This window comes from Callithrix jacchus, chromosome 10 (genome assembly GCF_049354715.1).
Source record: "Callithrix jacchus isolate 240 chromosome 10, calJac240_pri, whole genome shotgun sequence".
Taxonomy (NCBI): domain Eukaryota; kingdom Metazoa; phylum Chordata; class Mammalia; order Primates; family Cebidae; genus Callithrix; species Callithrix jacchus.
The window spans coordinates 54,295,575-54,308,054 of record NC_133511.1 but is presented as its reverse complement, the minus strand read 5'-3'; the positions used below and the strand labels follow the sequence as shown (position 1 = coordinate 54,308,054).

At 34.4% G+C, this 12,480-nt stretch overlaps 1 protein-coding gene across 50 annotated transcripts in view; it reads right to left on the bottom strand.

The window, feature by feature from the left end:
* PICALM (phosphatidylinositol binding clathrin assembly protein) overlaps positions 1-12,480 on the bottom strand; it is a 105,870-nt gene that overhangs the window by 15,989 nt on the left and 77,401 nt on the right. For 12 of the 50 annotated variants that reach the window (XM_078340011.1, XM_035265309.3, XM_017977716.4 and 9 more), the window contains 7 exons: positions 10,347-10,454; positions 8,710-8,841; positions 8,587-8,617; positions 8,010-8,109; positions 4,696-4,719; positions 3,270-3,329; positions 1,329-1,433 (listed from right to left, as the gene is read on the bottom strand). In XM_078340011.1, coding sequence (XP_078196137.1) covers positions 1,329-1,433; positions 3,270-3,329; positions 4,696-4,719; positions 8,010-8,109; positions 8,587-8,617; positions 8,710-8,841; positions 10,347-10,454 — 560 coding nt within the window. The remainder of the gene's footprint in view (positions 1-1,328; positions 1,434-3,269; positions 3,330-4,695; positions 4,720-8,009; positions 8,110-8,586; positions 8,618-8,709; positions 8,842-10,346; positions 10,455-12,480) is intronic. The other 38 variants (XM_078340035.1, XM_078340039.1, XM_078340014.1 and 35 more) reach the window with 5 other exon arrangements.

Sequence of the window (12,480 nt, the reverse complement as noted above, 5' to 3'; positions counted from 1 at the left end):
AATAGGACAGTTCAAGAGAGAGAAAGACTGAGATGGAAAGAGCAAGCATGTCTATGAGCAACAGCACATATTAACACAACTTTTATTACAGTATATTGTTCCTGTTCTATTTTATTATTCATTATTCTCTTACTGTGCTTAATTTATAAATTAACCTTTATCATAGTTATGTATATCTAGCATATATATGGGTCAGTACTATCCCATTTTCAGGCATCCACTGTGGGTCTTGGTACATAACCCCCAAAGAGAAGAAGGGACTACTGTGCCTAGAGACTAGATTCAAATTGGATCAAATAAACTAACTGTGGCAATGTAAGACTGTATGCTTTGGCAAATGTAATGCATATGCTTCCAAGTGGAAGGGGAATAACAAGTCCATTAAGCAAATGCTCATTCAAGTGTTTTCAAATAAGCATTAAACACATACAGTAACCAATCGGTTAGCATTAGAAACCATTTAAGAAAAGGAGGAGTGTTCTAACAATTGCATATAATTAACTATTTCTTAATGTCAAATAGTATGAGCAGAGTTGCAGGCAGAGAAGGATAAGCCATCCTATCACTTCACAAGGGCCTCATCCCAGAGTATGCCACCAGAGATGTGAATAACAAAGGAATATCCTATTTCTTCTAATAGTAACAGGTAAAACCTTAAAAATAAAAAAATCAGATTATCCTAATGCAATAATAATGGGATAAAAAAACAATGTATATTTATGGTTTATTTTTAGAAACCGGGAGAGAAAAGCCTTAGAAACAAGTAAAGAGGAAAGTCACTGGATTAAACAATTTAGCATGACATTTCAAGCTTCTTGATTCCTCTTATTGGCTTGTTTTTGAACTCGATCCTCAGTGGCATAAAGTTATCTAATGAAAAAATAATATCCAAAACTTTGTGGAGACTTGCCAAGAGTTTCTCAAACATCTCAAGGGCAATACACCCTGCTGTAGCATCATTCTAGCCATTAGCCAAGAACTATAAAGCTCTTGAGTTAATGGTTTTGAGGGGTTCACAAAGGATAGTATGCCAGAATCATGAAGAACAAGTAGGCTCCTTAATCTCAGAAAAATCATCCTCTGGATCCACCAACTATAAGTCATCAAGAATTTTCCATCTTTAGTATTTGCTATCTACTTATCCTTTCCCTCCAAATAATCAATATTCCTAAAAGCTCTTACATAAAAAAGATATGATGCAAGCAATATCCGTAATGAAGAAGAAAAGTGCTAGTAACTTATTTCTCAAGTTGTATAAAAGGGTTTTTTTAGTATCATATTCCTTCCAAATCAAGCACATTACCACAGTTACATGTAGTGTATAATACCTGTGCTCCTGATACAGGGCCAAAGGGGTTTGGTGGTCTCATGACAGGCTGGCTGTATATTAAGGTGGGCTGCGTCATTACAGGGACACTTCCCATTTGTGGAGGCTAAAAAATGAGAAATATCAAGTTAAAAGATATTGACTCCCATCTTCCTTTTAAGTAAATAACAATGACAACAGGGATGACAGGTCCTAGTATCTTTGCTTGACTCAAAACATATTCCTCTGAATATAAGTAAGACTAATAGCTATAAACTTTCAAGAGTATTTTTTTTCTTTTGGTATGTGAAGTCTTTAACATGCTCATTTTAAAAATGTGGTAACAAAGCATAACTTTTTCTATTCAATAAGTTGCAAAATTTAAACATTACTGTAGTACAACATATAAAATAATTTAGACTCAGAGCCTTCTAAAATTTGCAAATTTGTCAGGTTTAGACATTAAGAGAACTTAAGACTTTGTCTTTGCTGCTAAGATATTTCAAAGTAAATTGCCTTCGTATAACAAATTAAGTTCTTATGCCATTATGTAAGTGATCACAAGTGAAGACAGTTGATTCTTTGAATAAGCCTGCTCTAGTTCTTACATTTTATTTCACATAAGAATCAAGAAAGAGCTTAAATCACACAGCAGAGGTTAATTCCTTCTTGAGTAACTGAAAATAGAATCTCAACCAAATGTTTCTTTAAAAATTACCACTACAGGGTATAAAATTAACCTAGTAAGTGACAATATCTAGTGTAAAAATAATACAGATACAGACTCATGTTTTAGTTAAACTGCAATGGTTTAAAATGCTTCCTTTAGAGAAGTTCTACTATCGTTTCAAGTAGACTACTATTTGTATTTAGAGCTTCATTTTAAGTTTATGGACTGAGTTTCTCAGCAGACTTTTTTTTTTTTTTTGAGATGGAGTCTCTTTCTGTCACCCAGGCTGGAGTGCAGTGGTGCGATCTTGGCTCACTGCAACCTCTGCCTTCCGGGTTCAGGTGATTCTCCTGCCTCAGCCTCCCTAGTAGCTGGGACTACAGGTGCGTGCCACCACACCCAGCTAATTTTTGTATTTTTAGTCTTGAACTCCCAACCTCAGGTGATCCACCCACCTTGGCCTCCCGAAGTGCTGGGATTACAGGCATAAACCACTGCGCCTGACCTCAGCAGACATTTTAATGCAATGACCTATGGAAAAAAGCTGTGAAACTTTTCCACATTATGAAAGGAGTTACTTCCATATCATATACATAAAGAAGTAACATAGCAGGCACAGTAGCAATACAATGGACATAGTGTTGGCTTCTTCCAGGAAAAGTTCCTCAAATACATTATACCAGTGGGTTGAAACCACTAGCACCATTTGTTATTTAAGTGAATCTCTATATACTGAGAGTTGGAAAAGTAAGGGCAATCTAACATGCACATTGTGGCATTTTGAAAGGCTAAAAGACTGTTTTTTGAAATGTAATAATTATTGTCATAGGAAAATTTCTCTATTCGTTATCAGACTGAATTTACCTCTATCCAATTCAGGAATTAATCCCTCCCATGCCCTACAATATTAAGGTTATAAGACCTCTCTGGTATTTAATATATAGTCACAGCAACAAAGCCTTAGAATTAACGTTAATGTTTGAAACATAAAATGGTCAGCCAAGTTACGAGGAGAAAAATAAACCAAGTAATAATATAAATATTAATGCATAAGATCTTTGTATAATGATTATTCTGGAAATACTTATGAAACCAATGCTATGGTTCCACTGTGACCATAGGGCTAGGGGTACGAGGGCTAGGGGTATGAGGAGCACTAAACTCTTTTTTAGGTTAAATTCTAATAAAAGCATGTTAAATATGAATATATATATATATATATATATATATATATATATATATATATATATTTTTTTTTTCCCCCACAAAAGCTGTACCTGGGGAAATACTTACAATTCCATATCCTATCATGCCTGTTGGTGTAGTAGCAGGATAGGCCATTACAGGGGGTGCCTAACATAGTGAAAGGAAAAATAAAACAAAAAAGTTTAACTCATGTGTGTCAACTGAGTTCAAGGAATTAGTAGCTGTAGTTCCAATAAAAAGAATTGCTAAGACAGCGGTGAGTAAGTGACACTTGTGATCATTAAGAACTGTCAATTGATGGTCAGTGAAAAAAAGTGTCTCAAAATTAGCAGAAAAGCAGATTTATTAGAAGGGAAAATATACCACTTAGATACAGCAGTGATCTAAGATTTTATCATGCATTTTACAGCTTTAAAAATCTTTAGATTTTAAAAAATATCTTAGTTCTAAAATTTAAAGGTTATCACTACCATAAAAGATGTTTACCCAAAAAAAGTATTTTCGAATGTTTTCTTAGGTACCAGTTTTCTTTAGCATTCAAAGAAAAAAATGTAAAGATCTAAAATCAATTAATAACCTGATCTTCCAAAAAGTTACTTTCTAAGGACCTCATTCACTCTTTTCAAAGAACTCCAAAGGTTTCAAACTACTATTGAGTATGACTATTTCTATGAACCAGAGTTCTTATATAGAGGATGTATGTTAGCTTTCTTTCTAATTTATTACAAAATTATTTAAGCGTAGCAATCAATTAGGTCAGTTTATGCTTTCATGTTTAAAAGAACTATCTACCAACCACTAAGATGTTTAAGTTCCCCTCTTCCTACCACTTTGATGATCTGTAAACACACAATTTGAGAACAGAATCATTTTAGATATAGTTGCTGTCTTAACAACATTTCCTGTGTTTCTCATAATGAAAACTGAAATTGAATACAGGTGAAAGACCAATAACACTGCTAAAACATAAAATAACTGAAATTATATGGCAATTTGAACATATGCATGGAGAAGTTAAATGAAGTACAACTTTTAAAAAATAACACTAAAGTGAATAGTTATGTTTAGTATTTGGGTGAGCGTGTAGGGCTTATTGGTCTCTCCCTACTTAAAAACCAAGATCTGCAAGAGCAGTAGACAAACTGCCAAGAATAGCAGAAGCCTGTAAGATTTCATGCAGTTGTTATTTTAAACATTACCACAATCAACATTTCCCTTCATTCAGAAGTCATCAAGTGCGTAGTGGCAGCACAAGATACACACACAGACACCCAGCCATCTGGCAGCAAATGGCGGAATAGTAAGCAAGAAAAAAAATCGGTGTTTCCCATGCCACCATCAGAATCAATTCTGCAACACGCCCATGAAATCACTAGATGCTAGGAAGAATTTCTGGCACAGTGAAAATCTGAATGTGAAAACAAGTAATAGCTGAAAGGTTATGAGATTCTGCTACAGCAGTGGTTAATAGCATGCCAATTTATTGCAAAAAGGCTAGTTTTTGGTCACTTACGTATTGTGGAAAATGCATGCCATTCTGTTTTTCCCAGGGAGAACAATTACATAATGCAATAACACTGGATTAGAACAAGTACTTACACAACAGAAAATACACAGAGAGCATTTTAGTTCACATGTACATTCACTAACTACCTAAAATCCCTTGTATTTCCAGTATCTAATGAAAAAACATCTATACTAAAACACTATCAAGGTTGACAAGGGGAAGGGTAGTCTTTGGTCTCATTTCTTTATATAGAAAACAGTTTATTGATTATAAGTATCATTAAAACGTCAATTCTATCAATAATGTTAACAGTGCAAAATTCTAGGCATCCCATACACAGGGTTGCATCAGATGTCTACCACAGGAAAAAAACAAGCACTAAGTAAAAGAATTTGTAGTATAATATATATTTTAATAAAATTCCAATGAATTTGTGTTAAATTAAAAAAACACTGAAAAACCTTGACAGTGTTTAAGGATTAATAAAAAGGTTAGAAATGTAAAGAAATGTCAAAAGCAGCAGTTTATCTTAAGTAGTGAATCACATTATCAGCCCCAAACATTAGCCTTTAAAAACTCCATAAAATACATATAAATATTTTAGCGAAATCCTTAGGAGATGATACACATTACCATATTAATATAGCAAGATAAGGACTGCTATCTTATCAACTTAAATACAACTTCTAAATGGATACCTATTTTAGTAGTCAGTCTTAAATGCTATCTATAAACTCCTAATATTGTATATAGATTAATACTAAATATAAAACAAGAAAATATTCATTATATTTTAATGTCAGCATTGGTATTTATATAATTTCTCACACATCATCAATGTCATAATTCACACACGAGACCATAAAATACACTACTCTAAACTCCTATCATACCCTAGCCAGTGAAGTGTGTTATAGTGGGAAGAAGGCTGGATTCAGAGTCAAAGAGATGAATTTCAACTTAAACCTGCTTTTCAACTGCTTAGCACTTAGGGAAAAAAAATCTCACAGAGCTTTACCTTTAGAAGTGGAGTACTAGGCCGGGCACGGTGGCTCACGCCTGTAATCCCAGCACTTTGGGAGGCCGAGGCGGGTGGATCACGAGGTCAACAGATCGAGACCATCCTGGTCAACATGGTGAAACCCCGTCTCTACTAAATATACAAAAAATTAGCTGGGCATGGTTGTGCGTGCCTGTGATCCCAGCTACTCAGGAGGCTGAGGCAGGAGAATTGCCTGAACCCAGGAGGCGGAGGTTGCGGTGAGCCGAGATCACGCCATTGCACTCCAGCCTGCGTAACAAGAGCAAAACTCCATCTCAAAAAAAAAAAAAAAAAAAAAAAAAAAAGATTGTGTGTGTAAAAATCTAAACTATTTAAATGCAAAGTTTTAAAATTAGTGATGTTAGGCTGGGTGAGGTGGCTCATGCCTGTAATCCTAGCACTTTGGGAGCCAAGGCAGGTGGATCACTTGAGGTCAGGAGTTTAAGACCAGCCTGGCCAACAAGGTGAAACCCCATCTCTACTAAAAATACAAGAGCAATTAGCCAGGCATGGTGGTGGGTGCCTGTAATCCCAGCTATTCAAAAGGCTGAAGCAGGAGAATCATTTGAACCTGGGAGGTGGAGGTTGCAGTGAGCTGAGATCAAGCCACTGCACTGCAACCTGGGCAACAGAGCAAGACTGCATCTCAAAAAAATTAATAAATACAAAATAATAAAATTAGTGATGGTAGTGAACACTATCTATAAAAAAATTACTGCCTTAAAAAGGTAGCTAAATCACAATATTGCTTTCCATTTATGAAGTCTGAACTATATAAAATGCACAACTTTTTACATACTATTTTTAGCTCAGTCATACCAATTTTAACCTATCATCAACCCACAGAAAACAGGGCAGTGCTCTGCAAGTGGCTAAAAGGACAATGGTGGCCTCTAACAGTAATAGCAAAGCTGTTAGTAATGTGTAGCCCGTGTAATTAAAACACAGCTACTAGCCTACTGTCTGAACAATGAATGTTTCAAACTTTTCCACAAGAAGCAATTTTCTTTGACTGATGAAGATTTGTTGGATTGGTAAGACAGAAACTGGCCAAGAACAGAAAATAGCCATAAAGCTATTCTGGGCCTACCACATCTTACTGTAATTAAAACCATTACTAAAACCTATTCATTACAAGATGCTAATCATTTCATTAGCAAATACAGTTAATCTTCATTATTCATGGATTTCATATCTGTAAATTCACTTACTTGATAAATTTTGTGACACCAAAAATCAATACTATTGGTGCTTTCAAGGCCATTCACGCTCAATTGCAGAGTGGCAAAAATCTGATTCATCTAATACAGTTTACTTCCATCTGAGATGGAACAAAAGACACTCTGCCTTGGTCCAGCTCTCATAGCAGACAAGAGAATAGAGAAGCGGGAAGGGGAGTCCATCATACTGCAAGAAACTATGACTCTGAGGCCAGTTGGACAGGGCTAAATTCCAACTCTGGCACCAGTTAGTGCAACAGCTGTAGGCAAGTTACTTAATATTTCTGAACTTTATTTCCTCTTTCATAAAATAAATAAAAAAAAGAATCTACTAGAACAAGGTTTTCTAAAATGATCACCTATGTGACATATGCATATATGTATGTATTTCCTGTAGAGAGGGTTCAGCATTCATTAATACAGTGTTTGGGGTGACTTTAACTACTTAACTGCCACAGATAATGAGAATCAACTGTATAAGTTATATGACATATATATATAATTGTCAAATATATTGTCATTTATATAAATTATATGACAAAAACCCAAGCAAGTATATAGTTTCTTTACCACTAATGAAATGAGAAGATTTTGTATTTTAGGCAAATAAATAAAAAATTTGAGGTCAGTAATACAGAGTAGTAATTAAGGACATATATTCTACAGTTAGGCTGCCTAGGTTCTAAAAATCCAACTAATCATTTAAGATCTCTGTAATCCTGAGCATATTACTTAATAACTCTGTGCCTCCACTTCCTCATCTGTAAAATGGGGATAATTACTAACACATGGGTTAACAGGCGGATTATCCAAAATAAAACTGCATTATCATTTACTGGAATGATGCCTGGCACAAAGTAACCCTTAAATACATGTTAGCCATTAAAATGTACCTGGCAAATACAGGCAACCAGCTTCCTTTAACAGAAGTACAAATTACTTATACTTCTAAAACACTGAAACAATCTATTTATGCCTATCACTTTAAAAACATTTTCATGTTACATATTTAACTAAATTATTCATGTGTTAGTATATCAGGAGCTTTTTCAACTCACCATTGTTGCAGCATTCCAAGCCGTTGTTGGTGCAACCTTTGGTTGCCAGTTAGATCCTCCAGTTAACTTCTTTTCACCTGGCTGACTCCAATTTACATCACTTTAAATAAACATAAGTGAGAATATTAAAAGTCTCTAATTATAACATTTCCTTAACTATGTATTTCTAATGAACAGAGTATTTAAGATGCAGACTTGAGGCTAGGGGCAGTGCTCATCCCATCACTTTGGGAGGCCAAGGCAGCGGAGGTCAGGAGTTTGAGACCAGCCTGGGCAACATGGTGAAACCCCATCTCTACTAAAAATACAAAAAAAATCAGTCGGGCATGGTGGCCCGTGCCTATAATCCCAGCTACTAGAGAGGCTGAAACGGGAGAACTGCTTGAATCCTGGGCAGTGGAGGTTGCAGTGAGCCAAGATTGCACCACTACACTCCAGCCTGGGCAACAGACCAAGACTGTGTCTCACACACACACAAAAAAAAAGCAGACTTGACATCTCTATACATATTTTTGAGACAAAAGCCAAATCAATCTCTAAATGACATATGGAGAAAATGTGTGTATTAAAAACTCACTTCTTAGTGGTTCCATTTCCAATGCCAAGATCTAGAAAAGGAGAAAAACAAAGCATTTTATAACACTAGACTCAGTTTAATAAAACACATATAAGAAGATTAAAGTATCCAAAGACTACTTACTGCCCACAAGGTTGGCTAAAGATGAATCCAAGTCATCAGATACTAACTTGTTAGGCGGGAGTTTGGCAACAGGAAGACTCTGGTTCTGAGAGGCCACTGTTGGTTTGAGAAGTCCACCTAGTTCATCAAAGCCTTAAAGTTACAAACAGATGAAATAGAATTTGTAAGGAACTTTATGATGCTATGGCTTTCTAAAGGAGGTATTTGTCTTTTCTCCTCGTTTGTTCACTGGAAAAATTATCCAAAAAATAGACATTAGTAAATGTCTTTAAGTGGAAAATGGAGAAATTCACCACTTCACAGTGAACTGACTGAGAAGGCTATATTTGTTTTGACAGAAATCATTTCTCGTATCTCATGAGAAAATTACATTAGGGTTAAAGGGGATAAGAGAGAAGTATTATGAAAGGGAAAAAAGGAATGTAATTCTCCTGCTTGCCCAGCAAAATTTTACAAAGACTCACTTATATCTAAAGCACTATAGGTTAAAAAAATACCTCTCTGGAACTTTGGAAAGGGTTCCTTTTACATTAAGAAATGAGATTTAATAGACCTTTTCTTTTTAAAACAGAGAATATAACAGTGAACAACATCTAAGAAACTGCTAAATACTGTAATTGCATAAGCCCATCTAGTAAATGAGGACAATTCTTAAAAATGAAAATAAAATTCTTTAAGTTTTCCTCACCCAAGGATAGAAAATAAAAGAAAATCCAATCAAACAAACCCTCTGTGGGACTCAATAGTATGATCTACGAATATTAGTGTCTGAAAAATAGTCACCAAAGATGATAGTTCACAACAATGATTAGTCTATATTCCCAGGCAAGACAAACTAAAATCTAATGCATCAAAAAAGTATAATCATAAACCTATTAGTACACAGAAAAAGATAAATTCTTAATCCATACATATTCTTTATAAGTTTGCTTCTTACTTTTTAGAGGATAACTAATTATATGTTATAAAATTAAGAACATCTTAATATATTATCTCTAAATAGCTAAAAGTTAATTACTAACCAAAATCAAAGGCCATCCCATGGTAAGAACAAAATTATGAGTGTCAAAGATTTATAGGCACTCCGAATTAACAAGGTATTAATAAAAACACAAAGTAGAGACCTGGTTCTATAGAACTAGTCTATAAAGTTCCTTTAAGACAAATGAACCCTAATAAGAATCATTCATAAAACAATACAAAGCTCCTGTACGCACAGGCCTGACATTTAATACATTCTAATTGTTTATACATAGAGTATTTAAATCAGTCAATTTCATATATTTAGATGCAATAAGGTTATCATTCCTTTCAGTAAAGGTAAAAATTGTATGTCTAAAAAGGCACAACATCTACATATAGCCACTAGCAACTCAGCATTCTACAGAGCTAAATCTCTTTTTCTCTCTTACTTTGCTCTAGGAAAAACAAAGTTTTCCCAGTGTCTAAATTGGCACCAATAAAAGAATAATAACTAAACAGCTCCCTGAAGTTCTCATCTAGTGCCTGAGGGGATGGGGACAATTTCTTTGGCTACCCCAATTTAATGTACTTAAACATTTAAAAAGCAGCATTATTTTTCCTTAAAAATAATCTAAATTAGGACATTATAATATTTTAGGAATTTTTTTTCTTACCCCCAGAATCTACAATAACATTTGTAGATTTATTTCCAAACACAGATTCAAAGTCAACATTAAGGCCAGCTGAAGGGTGTGGCTGTGCAACTGGAGAAGGAGTGAATCCTGAGAAAACCAAAATGGAAAAAAGCTCCATTATTTAATAACTCTGCATTTATAGCTATTTAATAATGATGACAATAGCATTGAAAAATATTGTATATTCCCCAAACAAAAACAAAGCCAATTATTCAAGCAAAATGTTTTCTATATCACATTTTTTGTAGTGATTAGGTTTTCCCTAACAAAATTATCCTACTGACAAAACAAACAAACGAGCACCTGACACTGAACTGCAAATATGCTTCATTACAGAAATCTTTATCTTTTACCTTAGTTTTGTATGCTGATATCTTTAAAAAACTAAACACATCTAAAATAACAAGATTTTTCATGAAGCAAAATATACACACAATGCAAGGGATCAGTGGGGAATGCAATAAGAATTCTGTGGTGCCTAAAAAAAAAGTATGAAACTTTTCAGTAACCCCAAGATAAAAGTTTTTCTCCCTCCCACCTACCCATTTTCCGTATTTCTCTCCATCCTTCCTTCAACAGTTAATCAAATGCTAAATAGCTTAAGTTCAGTGATGGGATTCTGAATGTTGCAACTCACTAATCCTTATGTCCACCTGTATCCATGTGCTTTTAGAACATCAGACAAAAAAGATATGCCACTTTCAATTCCCAGCCACCCTCTAACTTCAACTTATTACTTGCAACATAGGGCTGACAAGCATAAACTCAAGCATGCTAATTAAGCTGACCCTGCTCTGAAAAACAAAACCATAAGAGACTTTATTCTTACTTGCCTGTGTTACACAGATACTAGTGTAATTATAGACAATAAGCTCACGTCTTTAGGATCACCTATATTAGAAGGTTAACAACTACACCATTAAGGAGAAGTTAAACTTTTGGAGTCCTAAACTTAGGATCCCTCTCTTCCTCGCCTCTATTGTAGTCAGAATCTCACTTTGAATTCTTAATGTTTAACACCAGGATGTAAAGAAGTACAATGATGTCATGTTGTACTAGAAAGCTTGATCTCAAAGAAAACTAAAAAGTAGCACAAGATTTGGTGAGATATCCAAGAAGGTCCTCAAAGACAGAAATAGCCAGTAAACAATGATTATTAGCAATGACCAATACAAGCTGATACATATTAGTGATACTACTTTAAAGTAGCATTTTACACATCCTATAATGACTATTCTGTAGTGCACACATTTCTAGAGAATGTACCAGTTTGATCTTCCTACATAATCACTTAACCCTTAAACTACTAGTAACTAAAAGACATTGGTCATACAATGGGAACATAAACACCATCAAATATGAAATAATTCAGTATATAAATCTTGACTGTTCATCAGAAGGATCCGAGAATCCTAGACTTACCAATTTAATAATATTTTAAAGTGTGCAAGCTGTTTAAGAATTATGCCATCGGCTTACTGGTTGTTGTGATAACTCTTTACATAAAAAGCCAATGTTTCTACTCTAGACAAAAATCAATCATGCTTAATTATGTGCTCATGCTATCATCACAGTGTAAGTAGTACAGATAATGTTCTTTAAATCATTCTGGTAACAATCTTGGCTATAATGTTGCTAACCTTTAGAACATATATGGAAAACAATTTAAAATTAGGTAAATATATCAAATTCCTAGACAGTTGATACAAAAGATAAACCTCTCCTTTATAGTTGAATAGAAATGACTTCATTACTTTCTGTAAAAAGAGGAGCCAACTACTGAGGTCCCTAGAGGCACCAATCAGTGAAATTACAACATTTTATACCTACAAGTATAAAAGGTTAGAAAGACTATAAAGTAATCCAGAATTTGCATCTCAAGTTTTAAAAGCCTCTTTAGACAGAAGAAAAAAGTAAGAAAAAATAATTAATTAATTGCAATAGCGAATCAGCTATTAATATTTGCTTAAAGTTATCAGGGAGGCAAGCAGCGTACTTCCAAAATAACAATCTTTTAAGTAATAAATGAATGCCTAAAACACAAACACCAACAAGGTTAGAGATTCTACATCATAATTTCAATGCATATAAACTTTTTGTGAAAATATCAGGA